At 47.7% G+C, this 18,950-nt stretch overlaps 1 protein-coding gene across 4 annotated transcripts in view; it reads left to right on the top strand.

Moving 5' to 3' along the window:
• Positions 1 to 18,950, top strand: part of ATP8B1 (ATPase phospholipid transporting 8B1) — a 112,699-nt gene that overhangs the window by 50,316 nt on the left and 43,433 nt on the right. For all 4 annotated transcript variants that reach the window (XM_053913401.2, XM_053913400.2, XM_053913399.2 and 1 more), the window contains exon 2: positions 6,590 to 6,792. In XM_053913401.2, coding sequence (XP_053769376.1) covers positions 6,612 to 6,792 — 181 coding nt within the window. In that variant the 5' untranslated portion in view covers positions 6,590 to 6,611. The remainder of the gene's footprint in view (positions 1 to 6,589; positions 6,793 to 18,950) is intronic.

Raw genomic sequence — 18,950 nt, 5'->3', positions numbered from 1 at the left:
AGTTATTTGTTACATAAAATTTCTTGTATCATAATATGGTCAAAAATAAATGCTAAAATTCCTTTATAATACAAAAAACAAGCATCTAAATATAAATACATAAAAAATTGAATTGAAAAATTAAAATGAAAGAATTTTTTCCCTGGAAGTTTGGCCCCAAAACATAGGTGCTCATTATACATGGGAAAATACAGCAATTGGCATTAGTAGGATGTGTTGGGCAGCCTATGGCAGAGCTGGACCACATTACCAAAAAATCCTTTGACAAGAAACTTGAAAAAGTGCCCTTCTCTGAAAGGTCACCGTTTGAGATTTCCCCGGCACCTTTCCGGCGGTAACCATGGGCGTTGTGCACTGCGCAGAGGTAGTCAGCCTTCTTTGCGGCCAATGGTCGGGGGTGGCCTTGCGGAGGCACAGAGGATGCAGCTGTGGACCCAGAGAAGCCTTTTCTACCATGAGTAAAGGTCCGGGCTGAATTGTCCCCACACTGGTGATATCAGTGGCTCCTTAATTGTACGTTAGTTACCGCAGGCTTCTAGGTCTTCTAGGCTTCCGTTTGGGAGGAAATCAAATACACAACCCTGTTTGTCCTGGGAACAGGAACCATGTTGTTTCTATAACAGTTTAAAGTTTAAACTTAATCTAGATCCTAGATATGTTTTATTACTATTGCTTCATGAGAGACTTGGTCTAATTACAACTGTCATCAAGCTTGTCAGATCTTACGCTCCAGAGCATTGGGCGGACTCCAAACAGGGTGGGGCGTGTGTCTGGGTAGCAGCTTGCTGCTGCTTCTGCGATGGGTTCTACAATGAGTGTTACTTGTGATTCATGATGTGTGTGTTAGTTGTGTATCGCCATGTAACGAGTTGCTCCAACACATAGCGGCTCAGAGCACCCTGCGCTTGTTATCTCAGCGTTTCTGTGGATCAGGAGTCCGGACACTGCTGGGCTGCGTTCTCCGGGTCAGGGTTCCTGCTGAGGAGGCAGCTGCGGTGTCAGCCAAGGCTGGGGTCTCATCTGAAGGGGGACTGAGGAGGGGCCCACTTGCAAGTTCCTGTGGTTGTTGACAAATTTTATTTCCTTTTTTTATTTAAAAAAATATTTTTCCACTTTCATTGAGATATAATTGACGTAAATTTGTATTCGTTTAAGGTGTACGACATGATGATTTGACACATGTATATACTGCAAAACGATCACTGTAAGTCAACATCCTTCACCGCAAAGTAGTACAAAAATGTTTTCCTGGGATGAAAACTTTTAAGATGGACTCTCTTAGGCCCCGGCCGGGTAGCACAGTTGATTAGAGCATTGTCCCGATGGGCCAAGGTTGTGGGTTCACTCACCGGTCAGGGCATGTACGGGAAGCCATCAGTGAGTGCCTGGATGTGTGGAACAACAACTGATGTTTCTCTCTCTCAAGTCAATAAAAAAATTTTTTTAAACGATTGACTCTCTTAGCAACTTTGAAATATACAATACAGTATTATTAGCTATTGTCACCATGCTGTACATGTACAAAATTCATTTCCTTGAGGGCCATTGGACTGAAGACCCCCAGTTCCTTGCTGCCTGTTGGCTGGGCGCTCGCTCAGTTTCTTTCCACGTAGGAGCCTCTGCTAGGGCAGCTGCTGTATCAAAGCCAGGAAGGGGAGAGAGCTGCTGCCAAGAAGGAAGTTACAGTTGCCTGTGACCTAAACATGGACCAGACGTCCCACTGTCTGTTGCTGAAAGCAAGGCTCACCCTGAGTGGTGTGGCTCAGTGGGTTGAGCTTCAACCTACAAACTGAAAGGTCACTGGTTCAATTCCCGGTCAGGCCACAAGCCTGGGTTTCCAGCTAGGTTCCCAGTTCGGGGTGTGTGAGAGGCAACTGGTTGATGTTTGTCTCTCACATCGGTGTTTCTATTCCTCTCTTTCTCCCTCCCTTCTCCTCTCTCTGAGAATGAATAAAATCTTGAAGGAAAAAAAAAGCAAGTCTTTATGTGTAGCCCCCTCTCATGGGAAAGGATTATCGATTCTGCCTGTCAGAGTTATAATTTAATATAATAAGCATAAAGCATATGATAAAAAACATACATAGTATAGAACATATATAAATATAATACACAAATTTATTATATCATGGGTGTTACATACTTTAATTATCTTTAATAATAATAAGCAAATGAAATGAAGAAAAAACACATTTCAGAAAAACCCTTTCTTGTTGAGGATTTTAAAAGCTGTAAAAAAGATGACGAAGAATGGACAAAAGTGAATATTGTGATTCATACTTCCTGTCTGAGCTTTGTTCTCTCTGGACACAAATCAAATTCTGCAACAAAGGTATCATTGATCAGGGGCGCTTGGCTTTCCAGCTCCCAAGTTCTCGTTGTTGCTCTGTGGGCACACAGATCGTACCCCAGCAGTGACAAAACTCAACTTTTTTGTCCCCACTCGCCCATTATTTGAATCTGGAAACCTGTGATAGCAACGAAAGTTTGTGCTTTCACTCCTTTTAACTTCAGGTTTGATTGCACAGGCAGAGAGGTAATGCTTTTTACCTGGGGTCCCTCTTTCTCTCTCCTTCAGCACCTCCTCCCACAAAGGAGATAGATAGAGACTTTCATAGCCAAGTACTCAAAGATGACAAATATGGATGTTAGGGAATCGAGTTTGAATATCTTGCTCTTGACCCCACCTGTCTTCTGGGGTTTGTGACCAGGAGGGCTGAATACTACAGAAGGCAGGATGGGAAATGAGGCGCCTTTTTATTAAATGCTGGAAAATCCCCTAATCGAGCTCTGGTATAAAGGCTTCTTGGTTCCTTCTCTTCCTCCTCACTTTCCCTCTCCACCCTAGACTTGTTTTAGTCAGGCTGAAGAAAAGTCTAGAGCCCACTAACCAGACAGCTGCCTGGTGGGGGGCAGAACAAAGAGAGAAGAGGATTCTGGGCTTGCTGCTAAAAAGCAGACCCTGTCCTCAGTGTTGACTGCAGGGAGACGGTGAGGTGGGGACCGACCACGCAATTTCCTCAGCATTAAACTCAAGTGATAGAGTAACATGACCCCCCACCCCCTTAGTGCTGCAGGCTCTGACCAATACATTTTCCAAGGTCCCTTCCTTAGGGAGGAGCAGTAGGGGTAAAGGGGAGGGAGTAACGGGTGTTCTCCGCCTATTGAAAATCTTTCTTTCATAAGCACTGAGAAGGAGAGGGTGGAAACCAACATGTGGGAGAATGGCAGGGCTGTGGTGTCCATGTGGGAGGTCATTGCGTGAAGTCTAGTTAGAGTCCCTCTGTAGCATTTTAGGACAGAGACGGTCGTTGTCTGCATTAGGGTGGCGGCTGTGGAAATGGGGACGAGGGGATGGATTGGAGGTGTGTGTTAGGTAGAAGTGACCTTGTCTCATGACTATCAGGCATAGTGCATTTATCTGTACCCTCGATAACCTGGAAGTCTCCAGGCGGTCCGCTCCCAGGGCCTAGTGTATAATGACAGCCTCGTGCTTGCAGGCGTGAGAGGAGGCTGAGGAAATGCACAGGTGGCTGCCATGTGCTGGCGCGGCGGTGAGACATGACAGAGTTTCCGAATGCATAGCACACGCAGTGCCTGCCTCCTGGGGCTTGTGGGGTAGACCTGGGAGGCTTCAGCTGGGGCTTCAGAGAAATGATTTCTTCCTAACTTTTCCTTCACCGTCCTAAAGCGGCAGAGCCAAGCTAGTCCCACGTGTGGCTGTGTGTCTGGGTCGCGCGCGCACACACACACACACATACACACACGTACATCAGAGAACTTCCCACGCGGCTTAGAGCTCCCTGCCTGGCTTTCCAGGTCGGCTGCACAGACCGGGCCTGCGGAGCACGTCTGGGTGTGACTCGGCTGGTTGTGCAATGCCTTGCTAACTTTGGATCACATACTTGTGGTTATCAGTTGTCGAATCCATTTCTTTTTGTTTGTCTCCTCTCCCTACCTCGAAGGACTGAATCCGCCCTTAATTGAGAAATAAGCATGGAGATGCTCGGAAGTAATGATGACACATGTCTACTTACAAAGGGTTTCTACAGACTGTGCTTACTGCCACCACCCTGCATTCTTAAAAATGATTTGAATGATAAATCTTATTTTATGTACATTTTGCTACAATAAAAAGGTGTTTTTATAAGGTGCTTTCAGACTTGGCAATATTTTATATGTCCCTGTAATGGAGAGATTAGATCATGGCCCTGCCATTTACCAGCTAAGCCTTAGTCACTTATCTGTAAGATGGGATGATAATAGCCGCTTGACACATAGTAGGTGTTTAGTTAGTGGTGATCACTTTATTATTTTTGTTGTGAAAGATTTCTGGTGAAAGTTTTGCCTTGGAGAGTTTGCAGTTTTTCAAAAGAAACTGTATTCAATAAATTGAAGTATTAGCTAAAGCATTGAAGCTACAATATTACAAAACCACAAAAAGGCCAATTAAATGCTTGCAAAGTCCCAAGAAATGGCCATTTCTAAACCCACAGACATTTGGAAAAGAGGGAGAAATGTTTCATTCTGCAATTAAAAGGTTTTATAACTGAACATGCCTGTGCTTAAGTATACTCAATGTTTTTTAATAGTCTAATAATTTACCTCCCATAAGGGGCAGGTGCATTTTAGACGTGATAGAAAAACCTAAAGGGATAGATCCTCCTATGGTTCCATTTGTTATTGTAACTTTTTTCTAATTAGGGAAATAATTGTTAACAATAACAATGACTGATGTTTGAGGACTAACTGTAGGCTAAACACTGAACCCAGCACTTGCGTGCATCATCTCATTTAAAACCATGCATGGCAGTTGTTGGGATTTAGGAAAATGAGTAAGTGTGTGTGTGTGTGTGTGTGTGTGTGTGTGAAAAACTGGGACTATAATACCTAATTTCCCCAAGAATATTATTGATTTTCATGAACAGTTGGGTCGTAAATCTCACTTTCCAATTTAACGTGTTTGGATGTGTGCATTGTCATTAGAAGCGCTAATGATCATGATTTAAATAACAATTTAATCTGTCCCCATAGTATGGGGAGGCCACAGTTTACGGCCACAGCTGCCAGTCACTGGACATCCGAGTAGTTTCTGGGTTTTACCACTTTCAATAACACTGGACAAAATCCTCATAAATAGTTGAACACGTCCTAGATGTACACTTATAGCCATAAACATTTAGATATCTGAGAGGTTAGATTTGGTACAAAGCATGCAACCAGCTCAATAGTGCCACTCAAGGCAAACACCTGATTGAAATACATAACAGACTATAACATAAAAGTATAGAACTATAGAACATCTCTCTTTGGAAAGCAGTTGTTTTTGCTGTGAAGTTTTAATAATTGTCGTGCAAGTTCTTTGATGCCGAAGGCCTTGGGCCTTCTCCTCAGTAGAGGAGAAATAACAGTAACATCTTCACCGAGGGGGTGTGGGAAAGGTCAAGGGTCAGCATCTGTAAAGCATTTCAGGCAGGGCCCGGTGTGCTGGTAACGCCGCATGAATGTGAGGCGCCGTTGTTGCGGTGCTGAGCACATGGCAGTGTGGTGCTTAGGTACATAATTGCAGGCTGCATGCCTGTCCTGAAGAACTTGTGTAAATGTTTTCCCACTACAAATGTAACTAAGGTTGTTCCTGTCACTTGTGTAGAGTCGTTTTACACAGTGGCACACACACAAACACAAATTTTAGCTATGGGCAGCGGGTGGTGGCAGGTAGGAAAATTGGCTAAGGAGTGCTCCCAGAGAGCCCTTAGCAAAATTTGAGGACATAAGCTTGTATTTAATATATCGGAGTAAAGACTCAGAATATTAGTGTTAGCAGAAACCTGGTATCTTTGGTAAATGGGTTTTGAATTTTGCAAGCAATCCGCGGTAAGAAATTCAGTTCTGTTAAGAACCACAGTGCAAATAACTGTGTGTATGCATTGGCTTCTGAAACTGTCACCAACAGACTCTTACTGTGTGTGCTGTCCTGATATTTTACCATGTTTCATTTCATTTATTTATTTTTGGGGTTTTTTTCACTATTTTTAAAAGATTTTATTTATTTATTTTTAGAGAGAGGGGAAGAGAAGGAGAAAGAGAGTGAGAGAAAGATTAACGTGTGGTTTACTCTCACGCGCCCCTTACTGGGGACCTGGCCCGCGACCCAGTCATGTGCCCTGACTGGGAATCGAACTGGCGACCCTTTGGTTTGCAGCCCATGCTCAATCCACTGAGCTACGCCAGCCAGGGCTATAATGTTTCATTTTATTTTGATGTTGGTTGTGAACCAGTTGATTTTGCTGAGTGGAGACCCCCAGTTTGAAATACAACCTTGAAGTTTGTCTACCCACTTAAAAAAATTCTTGAAGCTATAATTTTGTTGTTGTTGTTGTTGTTAATTCTCACCTAAGTGTATAATCAATAGTGAACGGTTTTGTTCCTATTTGCATGATAATTTGAACTTTGGGGTCCTTATTCAGACAGAGATACATGTTGGTAAAATAATGTTCCGTTAAAAGGCCATTGTAAGCAGATGCAGGCAGAATTCCACCAAAAACTGGGCATGGGTCATAATTCACTCTGGTTTCCCTCTCTTTTAAACCAGGTAGTTCCAATTTACCAGCAGAATGAATACAGAAAGAGACTCGGAAACGACATTCGAGGAGGATTCGCAGCCTAATGATGAAGTGGTTCCCTACAGTGACGATGAAACAGAAGACGAACTTGAAGACCAGGAGCCTGCAATTGAACCTGCTCAGAATCGAGTCAACAAAGAAGCGGAGGAAAGACGGGAGACGTTCAGAAAAGGTAACCGTTCTGGGACCTGGAGACCGGGCCCTGCCCTTGTCACCCTCACGTGGGCAGTGCCAGTGGCTGCAAAGCCCGAAGGGCCCTTGTTGGATGATCCAGGCGGTGTCTTCTTATCTCGGGATGCAGTTGGGAGAGTGGCTGATGGGCTTACACAAACGCACATCGTCCCCAGTACGTAGGGCTGGTCTACCGTACCTGAGAAGTTCTGCCCAGGAATAGGAGGTCTTCGCTAGTGTCTGTGTTTTTAGAAGGGATTTGTATGTGGAAGATTTGCTTGTTCCTGTACGCAGGAACCTTGGAGTTACCATACCTTTTGTTCTGTCAGTAGTGAATATAAAATGGTGTGAGCTCTCTCTAGGAAAGTTTTTATGAGTCTGATGGCCATGCAGGGCCTTTTATATAGCAAACTGTGCCACCAACCCAGAATCAGGGTGGCTTCAAGGCAGGGTCTCCACCAGGTTGGCCAATTTTTTCTGTTAGGGACCAGAGAGTAAACATTTTAGGCTCTGTGGACCACATGGTCTCCTGCTGCAAATACTCAGCTCTACTGATGTCTCTTGACAGTTTGTCATTTAGGGTAACAGAACACAGCTTACTGCCCTGGCTGGGTAGCTCGGTTGGTTGGAGCATCGTCCCGAGCACCAAAATGTTGCCAGTTCAATTCCCAGTTGGAGCACATACCTAGGCTGTGGGTTTGATCCCTGGTCAGGGTGCATACTGGAGGCAACCAATTGATGTTTCTCTCTCACATCAATGTCTCTCTCTCTCTCTCTCTCTCTCTCTCTCTCTCTCTCTCTCTCACTGCCTCTCGCTCTCTCTCTAATCAATAAATAGAGTCTTGGGTGAGGATTTAAAAAAACAAAAACTTAGTTTACTTTCATAGTTATGTTTTTTCCCTGGTGGCTTTTCTACTTCATTTGCTGCAAGTCCAGCTAAATAACTTTCCCATTGACAGAAATCTCTGTGAAATTGATCTGCTTCTGACTCTGCAGACACACCTCTCCACCCTGTCTATCAGTGACCTCTGGCTGCATCTGGTTTCTTCAAAGCCTCTGTCACTGCCAGCCTGCCTTCCAAGGTCTCCCAAAAGTATGCTTCCCTCCTCTCACCCCCTGACCCCCGCCTCTCCCTCCAGGGTTCTGCTGCCTGGTTAAACTGGTCTTTTTCCAAACAGTTTTCACCCGGAGGAAAAAAGGACTCTTGTGCAGCACTCCCCCCTGCTCTGGTCCGATGGTGCCTGTCTTCAGTTCCTCTGTGTGGGGAGGGTGTCAATGTGAGGAAGGGCACGGGTTCTCGCAGGGCCCCTCCCACCGCAGGCTCTGAAACCTGGGGAGCCCGCTGACTTGTGTTGCCCGCTCTCAGCTTTCCATATCAAACATGTAGAATTTCTAGACTTTCTTGTGGACTTCTGGCTGTAATTTTAAGCTATTGAGCAATAAGCTTCACTGCTTTTGCCTCTAAATAGAAGTCATGACAATTGGGCTGAATTAAAGTGGAATCGAGGCCAATCTGAACAGGAATGTGGCCTCTGTCCAAACAGGTCCAGACCGGATCGTGTGCACTGACAGGTTCGCAAGGAGTTCTAGCTGACTGCCCAGATAGTGCAGAACGTGTTTCTTCCCCATTCCTTTCCCTCTGCACTTCTAAGTTTCATATCGCAGTCTTGGAATCTCTGCTATATGTAGCTATCTGATGACCTAGCAGAGAGGTGGCTCAGTGGGGCAAAGGGTGAGCTTTGCCGTCGTTGCTTGGTGTCACGCTATCAGATGTGTGGTTAAGGACACAGCGAAAGGGCTGGGGCTGGGTGCCTGCAGAAAGATCACACAAGCACGTAGTGGGTGGCAACTCTCACCTCTGTTTTTTTCCAACTCTGCCTTCCCAGTCTGGTGCTCAGGGCTCTTTCCCCATTGATTCAGTTGGCGGATCACATTTCTTGTCGATTGCTACCCTCAGGATACAGGCCTTGAGGGTGCTCAGACTTGATCTGGTCCCTTCATAGTCTTTTTTTCTGATGGTGGCTTATCTTTCTAGAAGAATTTGGTGATTCTCATTTCTCAAACCCCTGTCAAATGACTTTGCTTGTGACTTTTAAAACATACTATTGTTCTGACACCTCTGTCTGCCCTTGTCAACCACACAGAGGACATTCAGTAAGTGCTAAACCTCTCCCCTCCCGTCCTACTTCTGCCTGGTACCCCACCCCTCACCATCATCTCCTCCCCTCCTTTCTCTCTCCCTCTTCCTCTAAATCCCTCTTTCTATCTTTCTTATTTTTTTTCTTCCCATATGCTCACTTGGGCATCTTCCCAATTAAAAAAAATGATCTAGTTTATTTATTTTTAGAGACAGAGGAAGGGAGGGAGAAAGAAAGGGAGAGAAACATCGATGTGAAGGAAACATCGATCAGTCGCCCTGACCAGGAATCGAACTCGCAACCTTTCAGTCTGCAGGACAATGCCCACCATCTGAACCATATCAGTCAGGGTGGCATTTTCCCAATAAAAGTCAGTGTCACTCTGACCTTCCAACCATCATCTCTCTGTCTTGACATTTTGCACGAAGGACAGCTTTCTTCGATGAATTCACTTCTTCAGGACGCCAGCGCATGAGGCGCTCTGTGAAGTACTGTCAGGCCGAGTGACACCAGGGGCCAGCGCCCACTACAGCACAGCACGACCCACGTCCACTTCTCTAACAATGTTGTCTTCGGGCAGAAAGTGGGTTCTCCCTTTTTGAAACATGCCCTAGCCCAACCGAGCTTTTAGTGTTAAGGAAGTGTTTTGAGAGACCCATCGCACCTGCTTTTCGGTTGGAGGACATTTATTGAGTGCCCTGAGACCTAAGAACAAGTGCAAACACGCTGTTTGAACGTGCTGTGGAGGGATTGGTAAGCCCACAGATCTGACTAAAGGAACTTTACCCTTAGCTCACTTTGAGCAAGGATTGGCAGGACTGGGTGCGGATGTTTTCCATGTGTGGGATGAGCATTCTCTTTGCATGAGGAACACACTAGAACAGAACAGTCTTTCCTAAGGTGTGTCCTGGGAAACATTAGTGCCACCGAATGCTCCAGGACATAAAGATTCTGTGGTCCCCGTGACCGGAAACCCAGAACTCTTTACCTTCATCGAGGAGTTTAAGGTTATCCATTGGTATGAAAGCATCCAAGAAGTTCTGGCTTTAAAGAAACTAGTTTAATTCCATTCAGCCACAGCTTCCTTAAATTCCTTGACTGGGTCCTTTTGTTGGCTTTTTAATTTACCGTCCGGGTGTCACTGGTCAGCTCCTTGGGTGAGTCTGAGCCAGCTAGGACCCGGCCTTGGGCTGAGGTCCTGGGAAGAAAGGAGTGCTCTGGAGGGCGTTCCGGGTTGGTGCAAACGGCTCTTTCTTCTGAGCCTTGGGGAGGGATGCACAAGCTCTCTCCTGCCTCCTCAGCAGCGTTGCTTTATTAATTAACTCTCCCGTTCTCTCATTCTGGCTGGCTTAAAATACACCCACCACTTCCCCAACCACAGCAAATTCTTACCTGAATCCTGCTTTCTGCCTCGGGCTGGGGTCCTGTCACCTCAAGCTCTCCCGTCCTCTTGGGTTCTTTCCTCCGTGAGCTTCCTGCTACTCTATGGTAGCACTTTCCTGTTTTAATTTTTTTAATTGGGGTGTGTGTGTGTGTGTGTGTGTGTGTGTGAGTGAGAGAGAGAGAGACAGAGAGAGAGGTTGTTCCACTTATTTATGCCTTCATTGGTTGAATCTTGTATGTGCCCTGACCAGGGATTGAACTCACAGCCTTAGCGTATGAGAACGATGCTCTAAACAACTGAACTACCTCGCCACAGCTGGATAACACTTTCTTAAAGGTCACCAAGAACCCAGTGGCAAGTCCAGTGAGCCTTTGATCCATCACCTTCTCCCGACCTCTGCTTTCTCTGACGTACGTGCTTGTCCTTTTTAACAGTCTCTCCTTCAGGAAACGCTGACCTCCTTGGCGGGGGATCCCTATTACACTCCTATTTCTCCTCTTCCTCCCACCTTTAAAATGTCCACATTTCCATTCATCCTCCGTTCCCTCGCTGCAGACCTTCCTTTAGCAGGCTAATCCCTTTAATCTGCTTCAGGTGCCGCATCTTCTTGCGCGACTCTGAGACACAACATGCGTGCGTGATGGTGAAGAGGGAGGGCCCTGGATGCAGGCTGTGGGCTTCAGTCTTGGCCTCACCACTTTCTAGATGTGTGACTTTGAGGAAAGGGCTGTTTCTTTCTGTGCCTCAGTGTCTGCATCCATAAGATGGGCATGTTATTAGTTCCTATTACACTGGATGGCTATGAATATTAAATCAGAAAGTAAGTGTAAAGGACTTAGACCAGCTTTAAGAAAGTCCTCAATGAATATTAGCTGTTATCACCCCCACACACATACCAGTTCCTCCCCTCATGCCTTTCATAGCAAACCTAATGTTCTCCCATCTTTCCATCATCAGACCTTCTTGGCCCCTCTACTTCCTTTCGGGCAGTCCCATCCTCCTGGGTGCCCCTGGGCTGAAGCTGCAGCAGTAATTCTTCTCAATGGACCCTTCTCTCCCCAAATCCAAGTACACTGAGTGGATGAAGAGACAAATGCAATGAACAGTTAGTTTTCCCAGCAATGACTCTGCCCACATGTTGAGAAAAATTTTGCTGATTAGTGTCATTCCTGCCTTTGCCATCTTACCCGCCTTTCCCATTAGTTCGGCTTCTCTCTGTTTGCAGGACGGTGGGCACTTCTGCTGAACCTTGGGCTTCCCTATGCCTGGTGGTTTTTCAGATAAAATCTTGGGCTGGGTCTTAGAGAGTTCAGCATAAGGCAGTCAAGGCATAAGTCTCTTCAAACAGGGAAGGCAGAAAGCTGTATTTATGGGAAAGTCCACCCACGCACACCTACAACCATGGGGACAGAGCTGAAGCGCGCAGGAGGAGCCTCACTCATGCAGTGCCTCCGTCTTTGGATGGATTGACCTGTGGTTCCACTCCAAGAGCTGTGACAAAGAAGTCTGCCCTGGAGGGTGTAAGGAAAGGCTTCCTTGCGAAAAGGAGTGCATTAGGGCAGGGGAGGGGCACAAGTGCCCAGAATAGGGGACTACATACATACTGAGGCTCTGTGGTGAGGGTGGGGGGGAGTTGACAGGGCGTGTAGAGGAACTGAAAGTAAGCCTGGGGGAATGAGGGTGGTATGAAAAGAGGCTGAGTGTGTGCTTGCTCACATTTTCACCCCATCACAGGGGAATTTAAAAACAGAGCGAGTGGTTTTCTTGTTGCCCATCATCCAGCTAATCTGCTAGCACTCTGAGGGCCCCGGGTCCAATCTGTCTAATTCTGAGTTGGTGTTGGGACACCAGGCTGTGGGCCTGGCATGTTGTAGAGGCTTGGTGGGAGCATGTGATTGAAGGCGTGGAGTGCTTCAACAGGGGCATGAGTGGGAAGCTAGGGAAACTCTTCCATGGCCTCCCCTGGTCAAGGAAGGCTTCCTGGAGGTGAGGACACCTGGCTGAGTTTGGAGTGTGGCAGGTAAATTGGCCCCAGGGGTCTCAGGAGCAGAGCATTCCAGACTGAGGCAGCACTGCGGCTCAAGGAGCTGAGACTCAGAAACTGCAAGTCATTCCTGGAGCCTAGATGAAGAGTTTGGTTACTCTCCCACAGGCCTAGGGAGCAGTAAAGCATTCGGGGCTGAAAGTAGCATGGGGAGGTATACAGTGGCCACCTCCACCATGGCCTCTTTGCAGCGTGTTCACTGCTCTCGGTCCGGTCTTCATCAGGGCAAAGTCTTCACTGCACTTGGAGTCTGGTTCCAGCTCCTGCTCTTGGCTGCTCAGGCCCATGTGATTTGGTCCTGTCTTCCTCTCCTGACTGGCTGGCTGCCCATAGCTTCAGCCTTATTCACTGTGCACCATCCATCCCATCCACCCCATCCACCCCCAGTTCTTGGTTCTTGGCAAGTCTTTCCCTTCCCCAGGGCTTTCCATCCAGTGCCCACAGCAGCCTCTCTCCTGTGACTGGCTCCTGCTCACTTCCCAGGTCTCAACGTAAGCGTCACTTCCTTAGAGAGCCTAATCCAACCCCCAGCCCCAGCCACAGCCCCAGGCTAGAGCAAACCCCTTGTTGTATGCTCCCAGAGCCCCTTGCACTTACCTGCACTCCCCAAGCACGTTTACAATAATGTCCTTGAATGACGCTCTCTCCCACCAGACTGTTCGCTTCATGAGAACTGAGGCCATATCTGTCCCATGCAGAGCCCATGATAGGCACTCAATAAATATCTGTTGGGTATGTGACTTTATTTTAGAAATCCCGTGTTGGCAGCAGTGGGGAGAAGGGAGTAGACAATACTCCGAGTAAAAAGTGGTGAGGACCTAAACCGATGTGGCCAGGATGGAGAAAGGGGGCGCATCATGATGTTTGTTAAGGATTCGACATTCACATGTCCCATTAGATCCGAGGGTCAAGGGCAAAGGAGGCCTGAGGAGTAATTTCTGGTTTAGACACCCCAGAGGATATTGCTGCATTAGAAAAACAACCACTCCAAACTCATTGGCATAGAATGACTATTTCATGACATTCACCGATTCTGTCAGGAGTGGAGACAGTTTGTTTCTGCTCTAAGGTGTCTGGGACCCCAGCTGTGGAGACCTGAACAACTGAGGTGACTCGAACTGCTGGGGCTTGGGTTCATCTGGAAGCTCCTTTACTCCTATGTCCTGCACTGGAGCTGGATAACTCAAAGGCTCGCCTGGGTCTTCAGAGGGGAGCACCCTCGACTGTCTTGGGCTTCCCCCAGCGTGGCGCTGGGCTGCCGTGGGAGTGTCCTAAGAAGGACCATCGGCCCAAGAGATCCAAGCGGAAGCCGCTTGCAGAATTCAGGCAGCGTGACTTGTGCTATGTTCTCGTGGTTACAAGAGTCACTGAGGCCAGCCCTGATTCAAGGAAGGGAAATTAGATGCCACTACTTGATGAGGGAGTAACCAAGGTCATGTTGCAGGATGGGAGATAGTGTTGCGGCAGCCTTGGGAAAGTGCTTCTGCCTCCGTGGATAACGGAGACATTTGTGGGGATGAGTGCTGGTGGGGGCAGAGTCCCTACGTAGGTCAAGGAGAGGGTGCTTGTTTTGAACCTGACCATTCTGAGATATTTATGGGATGTTCACCTGCATTGCTGGTTAGCCATCAATTAGAAATATGGGATGAAGTAGTAAGAAATGAGCAAGAATGGTGCAGCCTGCCCCTGGGAAGTGGCAGAACTTTACATTGTAATAGCACATTGTAACAGATGGCACTGAGCTTTGTTTTCCAGAATGCGGTCCTTAGAGTAGTTGATTGACTTTGGGGTTTTGCCGTACCCATGTGGGTAGCATATTCTTAGGGAGAGGGAGAGTCCAGGTCAGGGCTTCAGGAGAGGAGCCTCTTCCATGGTGCCTGCCCCCTCTCCTTCCATAATTGATCACACCCTCCCCCCCCACACACACACACATTCGCCAGCACATCTCCGGCTTGTGAGGTTGGCAAGGACATGGGCTACTGTGTATGAGAACTGATTCTACCTATCAGATGCTGATTCTACACCTTGGAACTGGAGATGATTCACACAAATGCTTCAGCACCATTTATTTACTTCTATTTTCTTTTTAAAGCTAAATAATAATGTGCGGTCCCCAGAGTCCTTTCTTCATGCCTGTGTTGGGTTGCTCTCTGTACTTGAAAACATACAACTGCATTTCTTTCAAAGTCTTTTCCAACTCAGAGCTTTGGGTAGGGGTGAAATGATAGTTGGTTGACAGTATTTTGGATGGACTGTTCCATCACTAAGGTTTAAAGGAATCACCAGTCACCCCATGAGCCTCAGGACACAGGGAGGACGTGTCCTCAGTGTGACTTCAGACTGGACATGGTGTCAACAAAACACGTGCAGCTGGAAACCCAGTGGAAGTGCCGGCTTCAGGGAGGATCCGCAGTTACGGGTGCAGATCTCTGAGCACCTGTGAATCTTATTTTATCTGGAATCAGAAGACAGTTTAAGCTAGTCCTTTGAAGTATATGAACCCTAGGAAATCCTTGGAGCATGCTGGGGAGTGATGTTTTCCACTCCATTAGATTTCAATTTCTGACACATACCTAACATGTGGAAATTCCACTCTGACTACTTAATTTCTTTCTCCAATTGGCTGTAAAGGGCCTGCCTGTCACCACCTCAGCCTTAGGAACATCACAGCAACTGGCAGCTTGTAAAATAAAGGGTGGGGGGTGGGGGTGGCCTTCCTGCGCTGAGTGACTTATCACGGGGGAGGGGTGGGGAGACTGTGCCCTCCAGTTCTCTAGAACTTGCTTCTCAGTAGTGTCACTTGCAACTGAGCCTTAAAAGAGGAGCTTTTGCTCGTGGAAACCTGGCATGGCTGCCGTTGTTCTTACTGCTGGCTTGGAACCTGCGTCTCTAACGTAAGTTTTTAATGGTAGAAGTCACCCGAGGAAGTCTCTCTTTTCCTCTTTCTCTCTCTCTCTCTCTCTCTCTCTCTCTCTCTCTCTCTCTCTCTCTCTCTCACCGGGATGTGATTAAATAAAAACCCCCTGGGGATTCCATTAGGGCCCAGAGTGGCACACCCCACAGCCAAGGTGCACAGGACTCCGTCTGGGATCTTGGGAAAATGCTGGTCCTGGTGCCAGGGGTCTGGGTGTGGCCTGAGATTCTGCATTTCTAACCAGATCTCAGGTGATGCAGCTTGTCCGTACTCTGTGTGGAAAGGGCCAGGAACAAGGAGGGTTTTTATTTTTTTCCTTTTTTCCCCCCTCTGTCAAAGGCAAGCACAGCGTTTGGCCTTGTGCTTCGCTTTCAGGCTAACCTTTCCCATTTTCCCAAAAGCCGGTCGAGCCTTCCCCATCCTTCTGTAGTTCTTGACTCTGTTTTCTCTCCATTTCCAGTCCCTCAGTTCTGGGTCAGGCGCCCATCAACACTCCGTTCAATGACCATACTGGTCTTCTGCCTCTGGACTGGCTCCCTTCGATTCCACCCTGCTCTCGGCTGCCAGTGTGACCCGGGAAACCACCCTCTGCCCGTGCCCCACCCTCCCGGAGACCCGGGTTGGGTCTCCCCTGCCCTTGGCGTGGTGGACCAGGCCCCATCTATCCACCTGGCTTTCATTTTGTCTCCTGTCCTTCCCGGGAGCCACTCTGTGGTCCCCCATACCCAGCTCTTTGCATCTGAAGCTAGGCAGGCCGTTTCCTGCCTTTGGCTTTTGGTTATCAATCTCTCTCCTCTCCCCTTATGGGCATAATTTGGAGATAGCTTTTAAGAGTCCACCCAAGGGGCACCCCTTCCAAAATGTCTTCCCTGCCACCACCATCCCCTGGACAGACCTATTGCTGCTCTTTGGGGCTCCCATACTGCCAACTGCTGATCTTTATCCTTGCGTCATCTTACACGTCATATACTGTCTTTCATGGAGGTCTGTGTTTAGGCATCTCCCTCCCCTACCCTGGTGGGACAGTGGGCTCCTTGAGGTGGGGACTGTGTCTGAGCCATAGATGGTTTCTCTTGGGCATGGGTTCCAGTTCTACTTTATTCCGTGTTCGTGGTTCTCAAACTCAAGTGTGCTTGCAAATCCCCTGGATTCGCATTGCCGGCCAGTGCCCAGAGTTCCTGACATGCCGGGTCTGTGGTGGTGCCTGACAACGGGCGTTTTGTAAAAGCCCTCTGGTGATGCCGCTGGTCTGCATCCCTCACTTTGAGAAGCACTGTGACAGTGGTACAATTGTCTCAGCTGACCTGCGCTGTCCTACCCACACACTTCAGAGACTGTGAGCATGGGGAGAACCTAGGAAGACTAGACGCGAGGAGGATGACGGCATCCCCTTTCCCAGGCAGGGCTGGCTGTATCACTGGTTAAGTCTCACTTTCTGTCCTGCCCCTTGTGTCCTGTTGGCTGCGCTGGGCCCAGGTCACAGCAGAAGGGCCCAGCACACGCACAACACAGTGGCCAGCATGCATCAGTGACCCGGGAAAGGCAGGGCCCTCCTGGCATCGGGGTGAGGAGCAGACAAGTTGCACTTCTCTCCGTGATACCCCTGCCCCCAACCTGACGCCTCTCAGGCCACAACCGGCCACGGGCCCTGCGGAGACCTTGGCTTGGCTCACTTGGTCACGTCACAGCTTCTCTTGTTTGCCTGTCCTGGTACTTCTCACTGCCAGCAGCATCCTGTGCTAGTTCCCTTCTATTGTTACCATTCATTTTGGCTTGCCTTATAAATCTTTCTTGATTCATTTATTTTTATTTTTTACTATAGTTTTAAATTCTGAAAAGTCACAGAACACAAGCACATAGATTCACAAATAGTTAAGTGAACACGTGTTTAAATGCTGTTACCAGTTTCCCCAGTGTCCTCCCAGAGATACACAAACACTTGTATGTGCACAGAAGACTTACAGATGTGCTCTTATATACCCATAGATACACATACACATGACACACATGTGTGTGTGCCATGCATGCATTCCTGCCGTGTGTTAATTCTGTGTGTCACACAGCTGACAGCTCAGTACAGTAGACCCCCTCTGCCTTTGTCACTCAGTGTAACTTGGAAATCTTTCCCTTGGAAATCAGTACATGTGAAGCTGCCTCCTTTTTTGCAGACTGCGTAGGCTTTCACTGTGCAGATGTTCAACTGGCTACTCATGGTTGCGTTAGGTTGTTTCCGATCCACAGGGCTGCGTTGAATCGCCGGCCCTGACCTCTGCCACTTCCCCGGTGTGTGAGTGTATACACGGGGAGGTAAAGCTCTGGCAGTGGGATTGCTCGGTCAGTGGGGGGACTGACAGTCTGATAGACCTGTTCGAATGCTCTCGCAGAGGCCGCCTGCGAGGGCCCGTTCCTCCACTCTCTTCAGCCCAGCGTGTCACCCGCTTCTTTACTCTTGGCTGATGTTTCACCACTATAGGATGAAAGCTGGGGCCCCACTGAAGAAACTGCACTCCTTTTTTTTTATGCACTTGAGTATCTTTTCACACATTTGAGAGCCATTTGAATTTCCCTGGGTATGAACTGTCTAGTCACACCCTTTACCCATTTTCCTGTTTGGCTGTTTGTTTGTTTTTTCTTTTTGACACTAAGCTGTTGACCTTTTCCCCCCTCTGGTTTGCTAAAGTCCATACCAACCAATGCCACTTGCTGGTTCGTCAGTGTGTCTGTGAGCAAAATTCAGAGCCAGCCATGGAGGGCTGGGGGCCCGGCCAAGCTTACTTCCTGTTCCACACGGCAGAGATCGAAGTGCTTGCTGCCCGTGGGAGCACTCGGGGCCTTGTGTAGCAATATTTACATGTTTTGAATACACATTTACCAGATATGGGGAAGATCTTGAGCCACAGCTGGCTGATGTTAAATGTTTGGGGTTCTTGTTTACCAAACAAGAGGATGATGAGCTCAGATGTTAGGAATGTGGTTGGCTGAAGGGTAGAAAGGAGGAAAAGGGGAAGGCGGCTGGCACACAACAGGCTTCCACGGAGTTGAGAATTGTTCTCTTAAACCGGGAGACCACATCTTCCAATAACTGGAGCACAAACTATCCCCAAGGAGAATCGGGTTAGACAGAGTACTGTGGGGTGGGGCTAGGGGGAAGTGTTTCAAGAAACACTTTTGGGTGAGAGATGATTCCCCCCCAGCAGCGGAGAAGCTGGGGACTTTCTTGAGTGCCCTGGAATTTAGACATGGTGACTGAATGGTAGATGTGACATTAAGTACAGGAAATGAACTTGTAAAGGAGATGGGTACCGGAGATCAGGATAAACCACTGCATAGCACTGACATCTGATCGGGGCTCCAAACGGTTGAATTCGTCAGCGATGCCCTTTTTCTTTGATTTATTTATTCATTAGCTAAATATTTAATGGGTTATAAATGCTACAAATGAGTTCCCTTAGGACTGCTGTGTTGTTAAAGACAAGTAAATGAGTTTGAAAACATAATTTAGCTGTGACCTTCCAGAGCTGTGGGACTTCTATCAGGGCCACAGTTAAACGAGGATTGCTCTTTTAGAATTCTACTGTTCTGTGGACAGGCGACAACGTGTCCATCGATGTGCTGGAACTGCTGGAACAAAGTACCACACACTGGGGGGCTTGGGGACTTAAACAGCAGAAAGCTCTTA

This window comes from Desmodus rotundus, chromosome 10, assembly GCF_022682495.2.
Source record: "Desmodus rotundus isolate HL8 chromosome 10, HLdesRot8A.1, whole genome shotgun sequence".
NCBI lineage: Eukaryota > Metazoa > Chordata > Mammalia > Chiroptera > Phyllostomidae > Desmodus > Desmodus rotundus.
The sequence above is the reverse complement of the archived record's forward strand: the minus strand, read 5'-3'. Positions and strand labels throughout refer to the sequence as shown.